This window comes from Micromesistius poutassou (assembly GCF_964030765.1).
Source record: "Micromesistius poutassou genome assembly, chromosome: 24".
NCBI classification, from domain to species: domain Eukaryota; kingdom Metazoa; phylum Chordata; class Actinopteri; order Gadiformes; family Gadidae; genus Micromesistius; species Micromesistius poutassou.
This window is the reverse complement of record NC_140294.1, coordinates 3,483,022-3,506,685: the sequence shown is the minus strand read 5'-3', so window position 1 is coordinate 3,506,685 and position 23,664 is coordinate 3,483,022. Positions and strand designations below refer to the sequence as shown.

Below are 23,664 nucleotides of genomic sequence, written 5' to 3'. Positions count from 1 at the left end.
AGGGAAAGACAATAGCCGCCCTCTCGTCAATTATTTAGTCTCTCATCAACCCAAAAGATGACAAATGCTAATTTCAGTCTGTTTCCCAGCTGTGTGCTCATTAGTTTCAAGGGGTTAATCCATTTAGGTTTTGCATATTGATACGCCAATTATGTCTAATCGCTGAATGGGCATATGTCAAGGTAATACTGCATAAACATCTAGGACCATTAAGGGGCAAGGGGCATGCATGCATAAATATATATATATATATATATATATATAGATATATTGATAGATAGATGGATGGATAGATAGATAGATAGATAGATATATATATATATATATATATATATATATAGATATATATATATATATATATAGATAGATATATTTACAGTACATATAATACATAGTGATTATGGGTTTTTTAATTCATTATTATATATGTATATTTATGACAAATTGTTATAATGTGACTACAACTGATTCCTGGTGGTTTGGGTTTTTATCTCCTCACACACAAAAGTGCTCTTTTGCCAAGAGGACATTCTGGTTGTCTGGCTGGGGAAACCTTCTAGAAACTTGGGGAAACCATGGCAACCCGAAGGAAAGGCATTCTTAAAGCTACCTGGGCAGGGAGATGCAATGCAGAGCTGATGATAATGCATCATGGTGTCATATGCGTGCAACTATTCAGGCTCACATTTGCCCTCATTGGCTAAAGTGCCCCCTACCTTTTTATATATATATATATGTATATAGTAATAGTAATAGTAATAGTAATAGTTGTATTGTTATTGTTGTTTGTACTACTGCATATGTAGTTGTTTACATTGATATAATTCTAATCGTTTGAGATCAAGTATTCTGCTTTTCATTATAACCGCATTATCGTTTTATTACATCTTTGGATAACAGCAAATTCTTGCTTGAATCACTGACTGCCACTCACATGGTCTGTGAAGGAAATGTTTCATCTAAACAGCGGAAAGAAGAGAAGGGAGTATAAGCGGGAGTGTCAGTATAAGTAAGTGTCAGTATAAATAAATCCCCCCGAAAAATGCTACTTCTACTTCTATCTACTATTTAACATAAAAGATAGCCAATAGCCCTCACCTAGGAAACCTGTTTAATCAGAACAAATTAATATGTTGAATCAGATAAATAGATAGCCTTGCTATTTAGTATTACTAAACTACCTGAAATACCAAATATAGCACCACAATATGTGAAATGTCTGTAACAAAGTCCATGCTACATGAAGCGCAGGGTGGTGATGTTGAAAGACGGTTTATTGAAAGGTTTGCAGACATTCAACGTTGTCATGCAGGAGATCTGCCTGAGTGTGTGTGTGTGTGGGGAATGGGGATGACCTGGTTTAACCTGTGCACACACTGATGACTCAATGCACGACAGGTGTGCAGCCTCACCCAGCCCCAGCGTCCAATCAGACTCCGCCAGGTGAGGCTGCTGAAACCCGCCGTCATCCACACACACTCCACAGTGGTAGTTTGTAAAAAAAACACGTGCAAACTAGCCCAAACTAGCCTTGTTCCACCGTCTCCTCTGTTGCGTGGGACGAGGCGGTCTGGGGCCCGTTTGAACGCTTTGAACGCACACATACACGAGGGGCCCTCGTGGACGGCGCTGCGGATCTCCAGGCTCCTACTTCTGCGGCCCGCTGGCGGCGAGAGAGGCCCCCAGGAGCTCCACGAAGCGATGGACGTCGGCGAAGGAGTTGTAGAGTGGAACGGGGGCCACGCGCAGCACGCTGGGCTCCCGCATGTCACACTGTAGGTACCCGCACACACACACACACACACACACACACACACACACATACAACATGACACATACAACACAACACATAAACATACACACAACACAAACACACACATGCATACAACAAACACAAATATACAACACACACAACACAACACACACAAATATACAACACACACAACACACACACATACAAAACAACACACTCATACAACACAACACAAACATACAACACAATCATACAACACAACACATACATACAAAACAACACAACATACTCATACAGCACAACACACACACATACAACACAACGTACACATTAAACACAACACGCACATACAAAACATCACATCACACACATAAAACACACATTTACCACACACACACACACACACACACACACACACACACACATACAACATACAATGAGCATCAAACGTAAACGCTAAACCTACCTAGCTTACGTCCAGTGCCTAGAAAACACGTAAAATATAAATGACGAATATACAAGACAAAGATACACAAAACTAAAACTTTCCCAAACTAACAAAAAAGTGTATTCAGTCACTGGGTGTGTGGTTGATGGCTGGCTGATGTAAATGGACTGCATTTATATAGCGCTTTTACCCAAAGCGTTTTACAATATCACCTAACATTCACCCACTCATGCACACATTCACACACCGATGGTGGAGTCAACAGCAGACAGGAGCGGTGTTCGAAATCGTTTCCTATCACGGATATAGCGCACTATATAGGGTGCTTGCCAATTTGTAATGGTGTTTGAATTCTCAGTGGTTAATTTCACTCACTAAATTGTGGACAATAAATGTGATGTTCCCTACATGTTACTCCCGTATACCACAATGCAATGCGGGCACATTCACTGACGCAAATGCCGTTCAGAAATGTTCAGCGTAGTGTCCGAAATTCTCGTTTGTTCGTTCCCTATATAGTTCACTATATCAAACACTATATATGGAATAGTAAGTGAGTGAATAGGGAACAATTTTGAACACAGCTAGGGCGTGGGGCTCGCTCACCGCCACTCCTCTCCTCTCCAGCTCGTGGAAGACTCGGCCGATGGGCACGGAGAAGGACAGTGACAGCTGGCAGCCCCTCTGCTGGGGGTCCCCGGGGGTGAGGATGGTGACGTGGGGCTGGTCGGGCCGGCGGGGGTCCCTTGTGTAGTAGTGCTGGATCAGGTACTCCAGGTAACCCGTCAGCAGCACAGACTTGCGGCGCAGTGCCTGCATGCTGGTCATGTGAAAGATCTGGAGGGGGAGGGGGAGGGGGGGGGGGGGGGGGTGAGTCGAGAGCCATGGCGATGTTGAGAGGTCAGAGTGTAGCACAGGGTCTCTCTCTCTCTCTCTCTCTCTCTCTCTCTCTCTCTCTCTCTCTCTCTCTCTCTCTCTCTCTCTCTCTCGTCTAATGTGCTTGTTTTGTGTTTGAATGTGTCAGGGTTAAATAGTAAATGTTTTTGGTGGAATAATTGAAATTCATTGAAGTCCAGAGGACTTCAATGTCTCTTTCCTCGTATAAGGGATGAATGCAGAAAGTAGGCCTATTTAACAAAAATATATGACTAACTTAACATTCTTGAGTCAGTGTGCTCCAACCAGCTCAAACCTCTTATATTTTGGCCAGATGTTAACCGTATGCAACTCATCGTTTGATCGAAAGAACTGCCTTGACATTTTTTCCTACAAAGTTTGCCTTTTAGCAGGGTTAGGGTTAATCTCCAAATTCCCATTGCTTTTTTATTAATTTGCAGGACAATTTGCGAGGGCATTACATGGCTGCCCCAAAACAGATAACACAAGTTATGTTATACATCTCATATCTCCTGACACAGGTCCAACCTATCTACCGATTGAGAACCAACCATCAATTGCAAGATGTGTCACAATTCCACAAGACTGATATGTTGATACTCCTCCTTTATAAACATTACGTAAAAACTAGGCGAGTTAGTCCTTTCATACGAATAGAGACCTCAAATAGAGCAGTTTTGTTCAGAGAGTGCAGGTGTGGCAGTGTTGCAGTACCTCCAGGCTGGCCTGCAGGGGGCAGACTAGGAGGATGGGTTGGTTGGACAATCTGTATCCATGCACGCCTGGCTGAAGCTCCATCACTTCAAGCAGAAGGAAATGTAGTCAGTAATAGAGCCTGTTCACAGAGGCATCGCCAAAGATCAGGACCGGTGTCACACTGGTGTCACCCATAACTAATATGAGTCTGCTCTTCTTACGAACCAGGGCAGGTTAGAAGACTAAACTGGTATAGTCTAGTGCTTGTGCCATGGTATGTACAACGAACAGACCCATTATTAGGATTATGAGACACAGGTGTTCAAAATAAGGGCATTTTTATAGTGGTTCCCATTTCTCAACCGAAAAGGCTAGAATGTCTAGTTAAATTATGATAAAATATATTTTTAGAACAATATGTATAATATTGGATGAGGGTATACAAATTGTAATAACTATTCAAACCACTAGGTGGCAGCATTTATCAGCTTATACAATACCTGAGCCCAAGGCTCAGGAATACAAAGGAAAGGTGTCTTGAATTACCGTTATTCATCTGGAAACGCGTTTTTCTGTCATGTCCCCACCACCCTAAGAGCCTAGAGGCAGGAATGACATGGAAGATATCCTTAGGAATATCAATGAATGTTTCTCTCGTCTAAACTCACCCAAGATGCTCGTTAACAACCGGTCAGGTGAGCGGCTTCCACCATCGGATGGGGGACAGCGATGGGGGCTTTACTCACGCCGGCGTGACGGTGTCGGCATGCTTCTCGTGGATAAACGCTCCCGCCAGTCCCCCGGCCCCAGAGTTCACATACTACAGGGGGGGGGGAGACAAACGCAACGCTCGGTCTAACAGCAACAAGGATGTCATGGAACGCAAAGCAGTTTGAAAGACAAGAGGAAAAAACACAAGGCTATAATACAAAGGTTTGCATTTGCACTGAGTCCGGTTCTGGAATAAGGTCGCTCGATTGGTTTAAAGTTTAAAGCGTTAGGGTTCAGTCAGGGTTGTACAGATGAGTGAGAGGAATCAGTTGTTAATTTAATGTGGAACATATCAGAAATGGAATATAATACTCCTGAGTATGTTTTGATTAGTGAATCCCCTGAGAATATGATTGTGTTTCCATAAGTCTTTTCAGAGCTTGTGATTTCATTACCTTAATATAAACACATTATATGGGTGCCATCGGGGCCGCCGTGCTGCACATGTTTCTACAGCGGCCCAGCGTTCAATGTAAAATGACCTTCAGTTGTCAGCTATGACCTATAGTTTTACATTGACAGACTCGATAACTGAACACAGTTCATACCATCTATCAAGGAACCTCGTCACTTGACACTCGTCTACTTGATGCCATAGACAAGTGTCAAGGAACCTCATCAGACTTTTACAAATAAAAGCCAGTGAGCAACAGACTTTTACAACAAGAAAATAAACAATAAAAACTGAGTTAATGCAAGATACAATAATTAACCCAGCTCTAATTACAATGTCTCATCACCACTCACCTTATAGGTGCACCAGCAGGCGAAGTCCACCCCCCAGTCGTGCAGCTTCAGCTCAGCGTTCCCTGCTGCATGGGCGCAGTCAAAGCCCACGTAGCAGCCCTGCAAGGTGCCCAGGTTAGGATGACTGTCTCTGTGTGTGTGCGTGTGTGTGTGTGTGTGTGTGTGTGTGCGTGCGCGTGCTTAAGTGTGTCGTGTGTTTGTGCGTGTGTCGGTGTGCTTGTGTGTTTGAGCGTGTGTCTGTGTGCGTGCGCGTGCTTAAGTGTGTCGTGTGTTTGTGCGTGTGTCTGTGTGCTTGTGTGTTTGTGCGTGTGTCTGTGTGCGTGCGCGTGCTTAAGTGTGTCGTGTGTTTGTGCGTGTGTCGGTGTGCTTGTGTGTTTGTGCGTGTGTCTGTGTGCGTGCGCGTGCTTAAGTGTGTCATGTGTTTGTGCGTGTGTCGGTGTGCTTCTGTGTTTGTGCGTGTGTCTGTGTGCGTGCGCGTGCTTAAGTGTGTCATGTGTTTGTGCGTGTGTCGGTGTGCTTCTGTGTTTGTGCGTGTGTCTGCGTGCTTGCGTGTGTCTGTGTGCTTGTGTGTGTGTCTGTGTGCTTGTGTGTTTGTGCGTGTGTCTGTGTGCTTGTGTGTGTGTCTGTGTGCTTGTGTGTTTGTGCGTGTGTCGGTGTGCTTGTGTGTTTGTGCGTTTGTGCGTGTGTCTGTGTGCTTGCGTGTGTCTGTGTGCTTGTATGTTTGTGCGTGTGTCGGTGTGCTTGTGCGTGTGTCTGTGTGCTTGTGTGTTTGTGCGTGTGTCTGTGTGCTTGTGTGTGTGTCTGTGTGCTTGTGTGTTTGTGCGTGTGTCGGTGTGCTTGTGTGTTTGCGTGTATGTCCTCCTGACCTGTGTACACATAGAGGGAGTTTACGAGACATCCCCGCCTGGTACGTTTCAGAGTTGTTCCACGCATACATGGTTTGCACAACGTCCGAGAAGTGGCGACAACGCACATCGCTTAATGTAAGCAATGCCGAGAATCACGTTCAAAAATAGTCGCCTGGGGTAGGAAACGTACGACACGGAAATGTTTAAAATGCATTTGCATGTAAAAAAAAAACCTCTCCCGATGCATTACATTGTTTGGTCAAACACCGGTGTCACCCATAACGCAATATGAGTCTGCTCTTCTTACGAACCAGGGCAGGTTACTAGAATAAACTGGTTATGATAAGTCTAGTGCCCGTGCCCTGGTTCGTACAATGAACAGACCCATTATTCGGATTATGTGACGGGTATTTTTTATAGTGGTTCTCATTTCTCAACAGAAAAGGCGAGAATGTCTAGTTACATTATGATAAAACATATTTTAAGAGCAATATGTATAATATTGGATGAGGGTATACAAATTGTAATAACTAATGGAACCACTAGGTGGCAGCATTTATCCGCTTAAACAATACCTGAGCACAAGGCTCAGAAATCATGTATAATAATAATCACCTGGGGTAGGAATTGTACACACGGCAATGTTTCAAATGCATTTCCTTGTAAATTGTTGTTTGACGAGCGCCAATGTATGAACTGAACAGACATACGTATATAGACATATGTATCCCATGTCAACAAATCTCCTGTCGGTCAACATTAGGTGGTTTGGACAAAGGTTGGCTACATCTCTCGAGCAACCATCCACGTCTCTTCAGACAGATAAATACCTATCTTTTTGCATTTACATCTCCCAATGAAAATGGTTTTCGAATGGTGGTTGGTGGAGAGATTCGATGTCAACAAGGCAACGGTCGCGGCGGAGAGCAATAGTTGTAATAGTAAAAATAGTATTTTTATACCACTGTGTTTATTATGCAAGATGTGATAGAAGATATCAATACGATTATTACATTGGAAGATTGGATCGACCTAAACTTAGTTATCAATCATGAAAAGATAATTTAAAAATACATTAACATACATAGAGATACAAGAATGCCTACTTCTAAGCATTGGTGGCCCTGGTTTAAATAAACCCCCTAATTCTGGCAGTGCCATGTGCCAAAGGTCATTTGTATTTTCTTTTTCTTTTTTATGCCTGTTTGAACAGAAGTGAAGAGTTACTTATGTTGAATAATTAGTTAGTATTCTTAAGATTGCTGCTATATATGTCCTTGATTGGCAACTGCCTAGAGATGAAGTCTTTGATCACTCTTTCCATGTGTCAGGTACTTTCAAGGATTATATTATACCACCATATTATACCACCAGGTGTGAGTGTGATTAGGTGTTACAAGCCGTTTTGAAAATCTGCATCTTCTGACATCACAAGTGGGTGTGTCCACCTAGATGTGTGCTGGATAGATTAGTGTAGCAGCCTACCCAGTGGACTGTAGCAAATGTTGCTCATCTAGCCGTCATACATCTAGGTGGACACGCCCACGCAGATTTTCCAAATGGCTTGTAACGACTAATCACACCACACCTGGTGGGATAATATGGGACATATTTCATTCTGGAGGAGGGCTGCCGGCTCCCCACCGAACGCCCCTTCAGTTCAGTTGAAACAGACGAACGGACAGGCGCGTTGCCTCAACGCTCAAATAGCAGGGAAGCAGTCGACCATATCAGCCAATCACACGGTCATGCATGCAAGAGCACGCGTTTGGCCTACAGATGGAGTCCTCTGCAACGCAAACCAATCTACAAGGGGTGGGTGTTCGTCTCTCCTTTTAAGGGCTATACGAATGTAATTCAGTTGAATTGACTGATCTAACCTTCTTATGGCCGGCCCTGGTGATGGCTTCCATGTCGAAGAGCTGCCCGGTGTAGTACTGCACGCCGCTGAACATCACCACGGCGATGGAGTCGCCCTGCTCCTCGATCACCTCCAAGATGTCTTCCGTCCTCAGTGTCTCCTCGCCCTGGAGACACAGACAACACGCTTGGTCAGTCGGTCCGTCTGTAACCGTTTCGATATTTGCGGGACGATGGCGTCGAGCATTTTGCGAACATCAAATGAAAAAGAGGCTCGATTGGATATCGATTTTTGCTTTGAAAGAGACAGTGAACCCACTGTTTCAGCTGTAATTTGAACACTATAGTGTGTACTAACTCTGTTGAAGATATGAAATGCGTCACACACTGTAGCTTTATACTATAGGTGTTCGGGAAGCCTAGCCTTCACTCAGAGGTGGACATTACACAAACCTCTGCTCAGACGGAGCTTCACCATCCACATACAGCGGGGAGTCATACTATAAGTGTCCGAAGAGCCAAAACTTTCTCTCGGACGCAGCAGTCAGAGCTCCACACGTCCTGACAAACCGCTGCCCGGACAGAGCTCCACACGTCCTCACAAACTTCTGCCCGGACAGAACATCAGATATTTGCTGTATCTAGCTTCAGAGTCATACATGTAACAAAATGAATAAATCAATATGTGGAAGTTTATCCTCAGTCATACTACTATAAAGCCCCATGTCCACGGGTGAAGGGGCCGCTACTCCAATTTTGATTGAAGTACCCCCATGACGGACCATAGAGTTGTGTGTTAGCGATGAATTCTAGGAACTTGAGTTCAATGACAGATCTGCCGGAGGAAGGTTGTGGCTCAGACGTACCGGCCTTGGTGACAGGCACAGCATGCTCTCCTTGGGGTCGTGACCTTTCAGGCGAATCTGAGACTCGACAGCGTACTGAGGAGAATAGATAGAAAGAAACACATCCATTTTCAGATCACATTAAAAGGACACAGGTCACCTTTAATACACTTTAGCCAGCATTCACTCAAAATGTATTTCTTCTCTTCTTCAACTATTATTAAAGTTATTTTAATTAAGTCATTTTCATAATTTCCTAATTCGTCATGTCATTATGTCATTCTATTCCACAATATAATACGGGCAAAACGTTTGCAAATCGATGAACGAAGAATCAATGAGTTCCCCGGGCTACTTGGTCTGAATACCTGGCTCTCCAAAATGAGAAGCCTCAGAGGAACTTCATCAGCTAGAAACTAGAGAATAACTAGATAATGATGAAATTAATAATAATGATAAAATGTGGCAAGTGCTGTAGTGTAAAGGGAGGTTGACAATAGGATGCAGGATTTAGGGAGAGATGAAACAAATAGCTTAACTAAAGAGGTACAGTTCGTAATGGTTGAATGAAGCCATTGTTATAGTCAAATAGGTGGAGAATAATAACAAGAAGAATAGTATTAATAGGTGTGTGTGTGTGTGTGTGTGTGTGTGTGTGTGTGTGTCACACAACATTGAATTATCATTAAGAAAAAAAGTAGGCTCCAAATGACACAGGGATCCTGGTATATCTGTTATATCTGAGATCAAACACGACTTGATAACACAGGATAAATCCATGCCTTGCTGTTGTAACTTGGCTAAGTTTAGTGTGCTATTGTCAATATTCTTTCACATCTAGTTTGTCGAGTTTGGGTCCCAGAATGATAAGGCTTATACCTTTGGACTCAGTGGACTCTCAGCTTTTGGGGCAAAAAATTGGGGCAGTTACCTCTGCTACCAGAGGCCCTACAGAAGGCCATGGGTCAATGTAATGGGACCCATTTTCAGCCCGAGAGTTTCAGGCCCATACCGGCCCACTTTTTTCAGTGATGGAAGAATTTGAATAAATGAACAGCAAACAACTCTCCCTATCTATCATAGTACATAGTATCCAACAAAAAAAAGTGCTATCCCTTTTTGTTGGATATTGGATCAATGTTTGCCAAATGAAAAATCCACCTCAAGGATCTGTTACTTTAACTATAACTAACTACTAACAATAACTAACTACTAACTATATATAAAACATACAATGTTAACCCATTACATATTTGGGATCATTTCAATGCATCATGTCAGTTCTATGTGTGGGTTATAATTTAAATATAATTTTTATAGTCCTCTCTGTCCCCTCAGTCCTGGGGCCTCATTTATCAACCGTACTTACGCACATATTTGTGCGTAAGTAGTGCATACAAACATTGCCACACAAAGTATGGAATTTACCAAGATGTAGTTATACTTAGGAATGTGTGTAAATCTAAGCACAGCTCTGACCATGCGTACGGATTGAATCTAGTGGTAGAATAGCAATATTACAAGCAAAAAGCAAAGCATTTAATGTCAACGTATGCATGAAGCAATCAACATCCACATATGTCCCGTGTTTCCTTTAATTAGAAAACATTAAATTACTCCTTTTGTCGAATTTTAAACAGACAAATTGGTGTCAAACCCTATAAAAGACAGCTATGAAAAAGGTTTTAAATGTAATAATGCTTATCTTGCATTATTAGAAGACTTGGCAAACTGCTCTCCACAGGGAGCGCGTTTTCAAAGATCGCACTGATCTGCTTGGCGAGTTGCAGACGTCTCACGTCTGTGGGCTGTGACTCCCGACCCAACTGAATTAACTGCATAAGTCACTTTTTCCGATGCAGCAAGCTTTCTTTTATTTGTAATGCCTCCTGCACTAAATTAGCCAAAAAGTAAATGAGCATTCGCTAATGAGCATTTCAGTGTTGGAGAAGTTTATTTTCTTCGCTCTCTTTGCCATTATAGCGGTGCGGAGAAAACACATTCACATGGTTGATAAAGGGATGCGTTGTGACCTCATCCTCATCATCAAACCGCTTATCCAATCGGATTGCGGGGGAAGCAGCTACAGCTGGGGGGCCCTTTCCTGAGAAGGTCACGGCTGCAACCTGCGGGAAGGCAAGGCTGGATGACCAGCCCCGCCTAGAAAGGTCCAGCCCCGCCCACAATACTATTTTAGCATACCTGTTCTGGTTGCGGTTGAGAAGAAGGAAGACTGAAAGTCCATCATGTCGGTGAGTGTCTATGGAGACTGGCATTATTTATCCATGTTCAGTTTTTAGTCTAATATTGAGGAACCGTTCATTGTTCCCATAAATGAATGTTCCGTTAAGTTGTTGTGTTTTGCATGGTGTTATATTATTATTATTCATAATGTTTAGGAACCGTTCAATGTTCCAAGTAGAGAATTAGCAACCGTTCAATGTTGCTTCTGCTGTCTTCAGAAGAAGCCTTCTGGTGATGTGTTCATTACATTTGTGGTGATCAAGGAAGCACAGCCTCGAGTCATATGCACACCTGCTCCACTGTTGCTTAAACCAATAATGGAAGCCAATTAATAGGCAATTGATTGTCTGTGCGGATGGAAAAGGTGCTATTCAAAATTAAACATGGAACAGCAAGCTGGTTCAAACGGTTCAAAATGTTGCCCACAAAGGTCACGTCACATCACAATCATGTGAGGTCTTTAATAGTGTATTTCAGCATGCTATCCTTTTGTCTTTAATAGCACCATTGCAACACAGAGAGTGCCAGGATCCTGGGCATTTGTTTCAAACAAGGTGATGGAAATGTTGGATTTTTGTATGCCTTGTGAAATATGCTATGCATTGAAGTAGTATCAAGAAATGTAATTGTATTAAATATATTTAAATTGTCAATAACTTCTGGATTTTTTTATCAGAATGTTCCAGAACAAGCAGGCAGCGTGGACTGTGGTGTGTTCATGCTAATGGTAAGTGATAAATAAGTGATGGGATTGTGCACCTCGGGTTGGTTTATATGTACAGTAACAACTCTGTATCAACTCTGTTCTATCATATGAAAAGAATGTAAACCGTTGTTTATATTTTCACTCATTCAGCATTTCTATTATTGCTGTTTGGCTTAATACTAACATGAGATGATGTCTTTCAATAGAATAATCTTATTTGTTTCAGTTGCCATCTTGCCTGTTGGAGAGCATATTTGCTGAGGTGGTCCTTCATGATGGAGATGGAGCTTTAATGACCCTGTCCCTGGTGTGTTCCTGCTTCAAAGCAGTGGTGGAAATGGAATATTTATGATTTTATTTGGTTGAAAATTTTCCAGGATGCTGTGAATGTTGGTCCAAATAGGAGCTACAGAAGGGCAACTCCAAAATATATATGAAAATGCTTTGTGTCCATGTTTATGCCACATTGGATTTGGCTACACAACTAATACTTGTTAGTAGGACCAATTATCTATTGGTTTTTGTCTTCTCATGGAATTTGTTGACAGAATATATCACTAGATTTATCCTTTCATGATTCCTTTCAATTGCAGATACTCCACAAACCTGGGATTGCATCCACATCATCTCCTGGGTGTTTAACCTGTTTGGGTTTTGTTCAATAAATGACTGTTCTTAAACCATTCATGGTGTGTCTCCCACATTTGTCATGGCTGAAGAGCAAGGTTATGATGGCAGCTGAAGACTTTTTTTAGTAGGTTAGGTTAGTAAAAATATATATAGGTTAGTAAAAATATATATATTGTAGTCCCTGTTGTACTACAATAAAATATATTTTAATGGATAAGATACATTTTAGTATCTTTAATCAACTAAACTACCTACTGAATAGGTATTCCTCATGGTTTGCCCTCTCAAAGGCTGAGTGGAAGTTCTCTCCCCAGGATGTCCACTTGAAGATGAAAAGGGGTCATTGTAGGAATAGTGATAGTATCCACATGAACACAGGGGAGACAGTGAGTGTTATAATTATTCATGTATCCTTCATTTCCACATTCCTCATATAGAATCATACAGATTGTGGTAACATATATTGCATATGTTAATATAGCCTACATTGGCTTTAGGTTATGAACATTTGTTAACTATATATTCACAGTATAAACCTCTTGATGGAGATTCACCTGAAATATATTATTTTGTTGAAGTGCACCATTGGGATATTTCTGAATAGCAAATCATATTATACATCAAATAGGCTACTGCTATAAAGTCCTATACTGCTATAAAGGCCTAGTGTTTATTGATTTGCCTTATTGACTACAATTGCCTAATACAATCAGATACTGTATTAAAATTATAGATAATGCAGTAGGCCTTTAAATGCTGTGGGAAATATGTTCCCAAAAGTTGCCAATTCATACCAAGAAGATGCCAAATGATCCAAGTAGAGGCAAATAATGATGTAGGCCTATGTATATTACAAAATATAAACAAATAAACAATTTTTTTTGGCTGATCTAATTATAGATTTTTCATTTAGTTTTATAGATGACAACATTTATGTATGTTAAAAAGAAACAGTTTGCAGGTCTCGTAAATGCAGCAAGTTTCGTCCTGAATGACGCACAATAAAGGTACTGGATGTGGGCGGGGCTGGACCTTCCAATCCGGATGTGGGTGGGGCTGGACCTCCAACTTCCTGCAGGCCGCAGCCCTGCACGCACACTTGTAACTCAGTTTAGTGTCTTTACTGAAACCATGCTCACGGCATAACAACCAAAGTATAGGCGGGACATTCCGGTGCAGAGCGAATGTCCGAATGTCCCAGAGCGGCACCCCGGAACGAGGGTTCCGGGGTGCCGGATATCAATGAGTGCAACTCTAATTCAGTCTATAACAGTTAGTACTTGCCTTTCCTTACCAAGGAAAGGGAAGTCTGTGACCATATATGGCTAATTGGAGGCGTTTCTGAATGCAAATGATCTGATCATGCACAAGCATGGTACTTAAGTACAGGTGGAATTTATCAAGATAGATTACTTACTGATGTGTGTACGATAGCCTTGCGCATGTTTGATAAATACAGATTTTCTTTTACTTAAGCACATCCTAAATTTCATTCGTAAGGGAGAATTTTGATCCTTTTCTACGCACGGTTGATAAATGAGGCCCCTGGCCTCTTCATGTCTATCGGGTTCACCAGCAGCATCAGCTGCTCTGAGGCTACAAAAAAATTTGTGACTATCTGTTCACAGATCTGTTCTGTCTTTTATATTTTAAATGAAATATGTTGTCCAGTCTTGCCTCTTCAGTAGCGGACTGGCTTATCTCTTCTGATGCTACATAAAAATAGAAGGGGTTACTTTATTGCTTGGCTAACTTACACAGATCATGCTGGAGTTTATGTTAATTTTCACAAATTATATTTGTGATTCGTAATATGGCTTAACAAAATAAACTGGACTAATGATGAATTGGTTTTAGCTTTTATGCTCAGGTTGGCATTGCAAACATAGCACAAATAGCTCAATGATTTATGTTGCAAATTAATCATTAGATCCATATCTCTCCTTACTGGCTGCTACTTGTGTCTGTCCTCTAAACAGGTTGTTTATTTTGGCACATTTGGCGGCATCTGCCTTCAGTGCCCTTCTTTTTTTAAATCAGGCTTTTCCTGCCCTCCACAATCGATGCCACTTGTCGCTTCTTCTTCTGTTACCGCTCAAGAAAAGACGCACCATGGACCAAACCAACTCAAATAATTGGGAGGGGAGAACTACCATACATTGTATAATCCATATTATATATACTGCGATGCTGGAGCTGAAATGTCAGAAGATGTCTAACATTATACAACAGTTAGTTCCGACCGGTCCCAACCGAGCAATTTGATTGGACAACGAGACATTCCATAGTGCTGATATACAGTATAACAGCACTGGGACTTTTCACAGACATAATCACTCCGCTGTACGGGCGTTCTAATAACCGTTATTAGCTAACGTTACATCAGCTGTTATCGAGCTGTTAACTCACCAGAAACACACATCATGCCACCAAAGCGTCTGTCAACAGACTCATATTTCAGTGGTTGCACAATAAATGGAAACATTCAGATAAATGTAAATGATACAAAGTAGCGGCGGACACAGAGCAGAGCCTATCGCTCTGACACAGAGTAGCGAGCTTGTGTCTAGGAATGTTTATGTACTGTATATGTGTTGCCTGGCAACAGCCTAGTCTCCCTTCAGTTGCGGAACTATTTTTGTTGGCGGAGCCGAATAAATGATTACTAAACAAACAAATCATAATCTCTTGTTTCTTATTACTGTTAACTAATAAAATGTGCTCGTAGCACTGTTGTATAAAAGCAATATCACACTCGAGGTCGTGCTGTTGTACTGTATATCAGCACGGTGTGATTATCTGCGGCACTCGGCCTGCGGCCTCGTGCCTACGACCGAATCACAGCCGTGCTGATATACAGTACAACAGCACTCCCTCTCGTGTGATATTGCTTAAATGTCTACTTTAGGAGAAGATAAAATAATGGTCAAAGTAATTTTTTTTTCAACCCAAACGGCCCAAAAGACATTTGAAAGTGGACCGGCCCAACGGGAAACCTCCCTAACCTCCCGATGGCCACCCCGGGCCTGCGTTGGTTGAGGATTAGCTGAGGCCTTTTTCCTGACCCCCTTGGGAAGGTTGAGGAGCAAGAACTCCAACTGAGAGGGTACAGGTACGTCCCCCCCCCCCCTTTTATGACATCCTGAGGAGCTCCATCAACATTGACTACAATCTGTTAAACCATACCATTGTTTTATTGGGGACTATTGACTTTACGCCTGCCACTGACATTTACGCCTGCCACTGACTAGGCTTAACATTTACGCCTGGTCTTAACGAGAGAACGGCTTAAGCCTAGATGATGCAACTGGCGTAACTATCAGATCGGACTGGCTCGTCTGCTTTTAGCAAGATGCAACCACACTTTTTAATCGATCGTCTAATGGTTAATTTTAACTTACCTGATCAGCTCTTAATGTTGCTCTTAAACTTTTTAACGGAGAGGAAACAGTGGGTTTTAGTTAATGGAGCTATGTCAAATGTCCTGGTTTCTAACACGGGCTCCCTCCAGGGGTGTGTTCTGTCACCACTCTTTTTCAACACTTTTTATTCTTTACACAGCTGCAAGTCTCATACAGAGGGTAGCTGCCTGGTCAAATTCTCAGATGATACAGCACTCTTGTCTCTCCTTCAGAGTTCAGAGTCAGACCACCGCAGCGCCCTCCCTACATTTGTTAACTGGTGTGATGAGAACTTCCTTGACCTCAACGTGTCAAAAACAAAGGAGCTCATCATTGATTTTAGGAAAAACAATAACATACCTAAGGCTAGTACTATTCATTGTGAGGAGGTCCAGATTGTTGACACCTACAAATATTTGGGAACTGTGTTTGACTCTTAGTTAAAGTTTGATGCAAACACAGATTCTACTGTTAAACGCGGTCAACAGAGGGTCCACTTACTGAGGAAGTTAAAATCCTTCAATGTTTGTGACAAAATTGTAATCATGTTTTATCGTTCATTTATTGAAAGTCTGTTAACCTTCTCATTTATTTGCTGGTTCAATGGTCTTTGTTTGAAGGACAGGAATAGCCTGAACAGTATTGTGAAGGTGTGCTCCAAAATAATCGGAGTTCGGCAGAGAGACTTATTTTCCATTTGGGAGAAGCGTGTGGTTGAATTGCCCTCCGGGATAAATAAAGTTGTTTGAATTTAATTGAATTGGACTTAGAATGTTGAGTTAAGACCGACATAGCTTACGACCAGGCGTAAGCCATGTTGGTGCAACCGGCCCCAGAGCTGGAGCGAACGCAGGGCGAACTCCCATCCGATGCCTCGGATTATTGTATGTTAGGCCTCGGATTATTGTATGTTTGTTAGATAGATAGATAGATACTTTTATTGATCCCCAAGGGGAAATTCAAGAAATTGTTTGCGTGTTTGCTGTATGTTTATTACTTAAATAAGCCTATGAGCCTAATTGTTATAAGCTTGGATCACCCTTTATTCTTAAACAGTTTACACAAACGATTGACGTGGTCCAAATTCCACCAAAATCAACCAACACTAGGAACTCCTTTAAGAGTTCAACCAATAGGTTCTTGTGTAATTAAAGGTCTGTAAATATCGGCCATGTATGTTTGTACAGCTTGCTTGTTGGACTCTTCCATCTGTCCTTCTGGCCTTGTTTAGTCAGGAGGATTCAAACACTGCAGGATTTCAGAGTTGCTGCAGGGGTGGACTCGGCTGAGGAGTGATGGTTGTTCCCTAATATAGGGGCTCGTATTGATGAGGCCAGGCCCGGAACGACCAAGAGGCTTTAGTCAGATGACCCGAGGGGTGTCGAGGTGCTCTGACAAATAAGCAGGTGCCAACCCATTCAAGGCTTTAACTGATTTAACTGAGGAATACTTCATGTGAGGGAAGTAAGACGCGTTTTGAGAGTCATGTCATGTCGTATTTTAGGACCTGCATTGAGGATTCCCACAGGGTATTACTTAAAGGAATACTTCACAGATACAGAACCGGCGTTCAATCATTAATAAAAATCGCTATGATAATATTTTAAAAAAAAGTTTGTTTCTTCCCTCAGTCTTCCCTAGGCCCAGCTGTCCTGATTACATTTCTACTGACCTGACGTCAAATTACGCGTTTGACATCATCTCAGTAGAACTTTGCTTGCCTGCTAGAAGGGCCGAGGACTACAAACCACTAGTTCTGCAAATTTGTAAGGAATGAGGGGGGCGGGAGCTCGCGTATGAGATGTAAACACAATGTCAGCCATGTTTCTTCACCGCTTAGCTAGAGAACTAGACTGACACAAAGCTCCGACCATGGCAGAAGTGAATTTGCAATGGGAAACAGTCAAAGTGGATTTTGAAATTGTTGGATTCAGACATTCAGGGCTATTTATACGAGCCAGAATACAGCCAGGAAGAATTGAGAAAAATGGAGGAGGAGGCTGCTGCCAAGCCCGCTGAGAGAAACGGACATCTGAGCATAGAATAAGTGTTGTTGTTTTTACTAACACATTGGCTACAATAGTTTTGAGTCCCGGGGAACGTGACAATGTAGTTATCCGAAAGTAGCCGATCTTAGTGGCAGAGCATAGGCTACGTTACGTGAGCTTGAAGTCTGTGTAATGCTGTATAGGCTATTCAAGGCATCATTTATCTTGCTTTGCTAATGTTGTTCTCTTTCTTTCTTAGACAGTATCGGCTTACAGCTTACCGGCATTTCCTGGAGTGGATACTGCAAGGCGAGAGACTTGGGAGAGGCAATCGCCTTGTTTTGCCAGCCTGTGTTGTCCAGGGCTGTTTCTCAATGTGAAGGCTGCAGCCTTGCTAGAACGCTTCCTTGCGAGTCGCGTCCTATGGAGATGAGGCTAGAGTGCTGGCTAGAGTGCTGCCTAACGATTGTAGCGTTCAGAGTTTGGAACGACTTGCTAGTGTGGAAGCGCTTCCACTTCCGCTTTTTAATACTGCTCCAGTGGTAATATTTTAATTGTTGAAATTGTTATTGGATACAGTAGTTTTTTTAAAGAACAGCTACGTTCATATTAAAACAAATCAATCCATGCAAAATACAGCCTCATTACGTTCAATCATTACGTTGCAAAAACGTTTGAAAGAAAATCACACAGGTCTTTAAGCTTAATTGTTTACATTTACATGATTAATCCATAAAAAGCAATACGTCACAAAATATTTCTGAAAACATTCAAATAACTTCACTTGTGTAAAGCAATGTTTTAAATACCCCGCGCGGCGTGTGAACGCAAAGGATTGTGGGGGTTTTGGCTCGTTGAGGATCCATCGATGCATCCTTTAAAAATCTCGGAATTCTCAAAAACAAAAGCGGTGAAAAGGGCGTGAATTTCCGAGTGTTCTCAACATTGGAACAGTGCTTGTCGGCGTTCCATGACATGGCGTCCTTAAAAGGGGGGCCGTTGAGCATGCTTCCTTCACATTGGGAAACAGCCCCGAGCCAAAGATGGGCAGTACCGTGGCTACCAGGAGACAGTAGATGCTCAAGATGAGCTGTGACTATTTTGACTTTAGCAAACGTACCCTACACGTTTTATTTTTGTAAATATTTCATATTTTTTCATGTATAAAACTTCTAATTTATGTTGGTTTTTGTGATTTGTTTACTAGCCCAAGTGCTGTTATACTAAAGTAGGCCTACTGTATAAGATAAACACTTATTTCAACTGGGGAGAAAATGTTGAGTACAAATACTCACGCCAGAAAATAAAGTGGTGATTGTAAAGCAGCAGTGTTGCGCTCTTCCTTTGTATTGCTCATAATTTGAAACCTTGAAAAGCTGCACCTGCAAAAAAATCTTCCAAGGTGTGCAGGCCCTCTCTAAACTCTGTGGAATGAGTACAAATACTTGACATGCTGAGCTACTGTAATTAGCAAATGTTTTTATGCTGTATAGTAATATACAAATGATACCTAAAGTTGATATTGTTATCTATTCTTGCTACATTCATACATGATGGCTGTATGCTGAACCTACTTTGCATCTTTGTGATTTATACCACATAAATTGTAGTTTTAAAAAAACATGGAAAAAAGGTAATCTGACAAATAAATAAATAATTATTGCAGTGAAGTGTCCCACCCACAAGTTTGTTATGGTGAACATGGGTTTATACAAGAGTCCAAGGTAAGGTGGTAAAAACAATATAAGTTTTTATTCACAAAGGAAAATGATCCAATATATCAACATTACAAAGATAAGATTAAAAACAAATGCTTTAATATAAAAGATAAGTTAAAAAAATAAATAAAATATGCACAATGTATCTATCCTATTGCTATCACAGCCTAAAAACAGCAACGCCACCTTCAACAGACCCAGGCTCCGTACATGCAAGCTCCAGGTAGTGACAATGCCCATACTACCCATCCCCATGGAACATGGGTACTTGAGCAGTGCAATGTGAAAGACCTCCAGCTGCCCTGTATGCAATAAAATAAAGGGAAAAGAATATGAAAATGAAAACATGATCATTAGGGAGTGATTTTGTAAAGTATTCAAGCTATTATTGTGTACTTTGTAAACAGAAATATAGTAGAATATTATGACTTATTATGTCTTACCTGTAAGCGAGTGCGTTTTGCTGCGGGAGGTGCATTAGAAGCGCTGGCCTGTTTGTCATCTGGGAACGGGCCCACAGCGAAGACGGACGGAACAGCAGTTTGTTTTAGAGCGTGCCTCATCATGCCGAAAAGATTTCTATCATAATCCTCTAGTTTGAAATGGAGACTGCATATCGTTTTCATTTCAATACCGGCGTCTTCTCCAATTGTGGGGTTGTTTATCGCCCGCAGCCATCGTTTGCAATGCTCACTGTCTCTCACTGGCAAAACGTGAAAACTTACTTTCTGTCCCTTCCTAGACTTTTCGGTGCAACCGGGTACCAAACAACTATTGGGCATTTTTACGAGAGCAGAAGTCTAAACTAGTCAATGTATCATGGGGATATGTTTGCGCAAGTATAATAGGTCCTTTCCCCTCCAAACGGAAACAGGCAGGCGGGGCAGCGAGTGCAATGCACTGTGGTAGTTGGAGGATTTCTTACTTTTGAGCCAGAGAGATCATAGAAACACTCTTTCTGCCTTTTCTCAGGCTGAGATGAACCGATTTCAATTTTCTTTGCACATTTATAATACCCCCCCCCCCCGGTTATAATGCAAGCATTATAAGATTCTCACCGGCCAAAAACCCTGCAGGGGGGCACCACACATTGCTACCTGGTCTGTGGGAAACACTGTACTTCATATAACCTTCTCTTTAACTCTATTTGTTGGTTACTCACATGGTCCGATGGAAACGCCTTGTCCTCCATGAGGATTTTGTGACGTGTTGCTGACGGTTGGTAAAAGGAAAGCTGCAGGAATGAATAAAAGGACCAATTTATGAATAACAGAAAGGAACACGACCATTTTCAGCCTTCTTCACATAATAGATAGAAGCGTAGATTAGGCCACAATAACAGAATGCTTTTGATTGTTTTTATGTTGTTTTTTTTTAAACATGAGCTGGATGATTTTCAGGACGCGGTCTTACTAGGAGTAGGTGTAAATTAACGGTCAACCCGTTCATCAAGGCTACTTCTTCTGGTTTGGCACCTGTGGCACAGACAGACAGACAGAAGCAGACAGACAGGCACAGACAGACAGAGAGACAGACAAAAGAAAAAGAAAAATAATAGTATCATGATTTTCAATCCTGTGTTGTTCTATTAGTAGTCTCCGAGATCAGCCTTTAGATTAACATCTAATGGCTGATGGCAGAGGACCTCAAATCTGGGTGAACAGGCCTTTACACTTTTGCTTCATATTTGTTTGGTCCAATCATGCTGCTGCAGGCCGGGTATTGCAAGCTGTACTTTGTGTACATAATCTCAGCCAGCGTCACTTCATTCATTTAAATGGTGTCCTGTGTCATCATCCGAATGTCAACAAACAAGGTTCCCACCATCTCGAAAGAAAACCCTCTGCCTCGACAGTTGTTGATACGGTTTGATTGAACGAGACACAAATAAATATGGTCCTTCAATTGGTTCACCAATTGGGTCACCAATACCAGCAGAGAACTGATACTGGGTGATATTTTAATGATTAGTCCATATATTTTTTATCAACTGTTCAATCGATTATAAAGGGCTGCTTGTGATCACAGTCAGTCATTTCTGTTTCATTCATGTTAATATAAATTAATAATTGTTGAGGGTCGGGATATGTATTAAATGTATACATCTGGACGTAAAAACAATGATGAATGGCCTCCCTGCGTATAGCGACAGGGTGTCTTTGAGCGTGATTATCTCCGATTATCTCCGTCCTTACCAACAACGTTCCCCATGAGCTGCTCGACGGTCTCCTCTGCCCACGCCCAGGGTCTGCTGCCCTCAGTGTGTCCGTGTATCGCCCTGCACAACGCCGCAGAGGCAGAGTCAACGTGCATGGAGAGGAGAAGACCGCGTTCTCAAGGCAAGGCAACTTTGTTTCAAAGTTTCTCAAAGTGCTTCAGGTAATAACATCGTCATACAATAAAAATGAAATAATAAAATAAAATAGATAAGTAAAGTAGTAAAAGAAAACAAAGGCAAAGTTATTTTTTTTTATTTTTAAATAATAAGCTCAAGGTCTAGAGGTTGAGTCAAGTCAATGTTATCGTCTCTGTTTTTTTTTTGTTGTTTATGTGTGAGCAGAATATCTATATATATATATATATATTCCCCATATATATATTCCCCATATATATATATAATATATATTATACATAGAAGATACAAGAAATGAACTGCTCACGTACGCCTTGGCCCATTTCTCCAGCTCCTCTTCGAGATATTTCTTGGTGCTTTTGGGTTGAAGCCCCAGTGAGTTCCCCACAAAGTAAATGCATTCCTGGCTCCCGTCAACCAGCGAAAGATCCGCTAGATAGACAAAAAACAAAAGCCAAACGGGATTAATTAAATAACGATTATTTCTGCACTATGAAAGACACGCACGCACACACACACACACACACACACACACACACACACACACCCCCCCCACACACACACACACACACACACACACACACGCACTCGTGCAAAGCAGGTTACGTCTACAGTTACCGCTCTAGCCTACTGAGCTACTGCCTCCTCGTCTCGTCTCACGCGCACTCACACGGCGGCAGGTCCGCTACTTTCGGCAGGAGGAACTGCTGTCTTAGGTGGCCCAGCTCGTCCCGCCGATCCAGCTCTGCAGCCAGCTCCCTGGAGACCGGGCTGCAGCCCAGCTCTGCCGACAGGCGCTCCAGCACCGCGACGCACGTCTCCATGATAATCGACTTGGAGGTTTTAATGCGAGGAGAAAATTGGTAGAGTAGTGTGCTTTCGCTTTGCTTCAATGAGTTGAAGTGGTGATCGCACTACTTCTGCTTTAAGTTGCAACGGGCCGGCCAAGCCAGACGCGTCGTCAGCGCCCGGGGCAGATACGCGTGATAGGAGGGCCCGGCCGGAGGCAACGCCTCCCATTGACCTCGGAATGCATCGGAATGGTCGTTGGCATGCAGAGGCGAAAAAAAATAATAATAATAAGCTTGACCACCATCACTATTGGCCCATATATCTAGAAACATTAAAAGATTAGGCATCTGATAGGGTAGATGTGTGGGCCATGTCATGAGGGCAGGTTCATAAAGTACATTTTTTGTCAAATAACACGTCACGGCTACTAGACAGCATGGCGGTACCATTTCTGGAAAAAAATGTGATAGCGGAGCGAAAAAGCCAAAGTTTTTTGTATGGCTTTGTTTTATTCAAACATTGTACAGTGGTTCCATTTGTGTCTCTAGGATGTTATGATTTTGCATCAGTAAAACAGGGTGTTGTTTACTGCTGCTGATGTTGCAGGCAGGCATACCTCTTGGGTGAGAAAGCTAAACACTGTTACCAGCTTGTATTGCAGATGCACTGTGAATGCCTGTTTAGCTCGGTCGGTCGGTCGGTCCACAGGAATACGTGGTCGCGGCAGCTATTGCGAATTTCGCACTTGTTTCTGTTGTAGTGCTGTTTTAGTAAAGGCTGTGTCAATACTTTTATACATGGCACTAAATATTATTTTTCTGGGTGATCAGTAAGGGGGCCTTGCACAAATAGTAGCTTAGGGGCCAACGGCCACCTTAGTCCGCCACTGGGCGTGGGGCAAGGGATTGTATGAAGGCTCGGGTGCAGGCTGGGGATTGCGTTGTGTTGAAGGGGCGGGACAAAAGGG

The 23,664-nt window shown here is 42.2% G+C and overlaps 1 protein-coding gene across 1 annotated transcript; it reads right to left on the bottom strand.

Annotated features, from left to right (window-relative positions):
• Nucleotides 1-514: 514 nt before the first annotated feature.
• On the bottom strand, nucleotides 515-22,860 carry kynu (kynureninase). The gene is made up of 13 exons (XM_084487778.1): nucleotides 22,576-22,860; nucleotides 22,217-22,337; nucleotides 21,748-21,830; nucleotides 20,966-21,027; nucleotides 20,715-20,786; nucleotides 8,887-8,961; nucleotides 8,041-8,187; nucleotides 5,313-5,411; nucleotides 4,541-4,614; nucleotides 4,341-4,393; nucleotides 3,813-3,898; nucleotides 2,808-3,038; nucleotides 515-1,773 (listed from the first exon to the last, which is right to left on the bottom strand). Exons 1-13 carry the CDS (start codon nucleotides 22,727-22,729, stop codon nucleotides 1,648-1,650), a joined length of 1,383 nt encoding a protein of 460 aa, XP_084343904.1. The 5' UTR covers nucleotides 22,730-22,860; the 3' UTR covers nucleotides 515-1,647.
• Nucleotides 22,861-23,664: the final 804 nt, after the last annotated feature.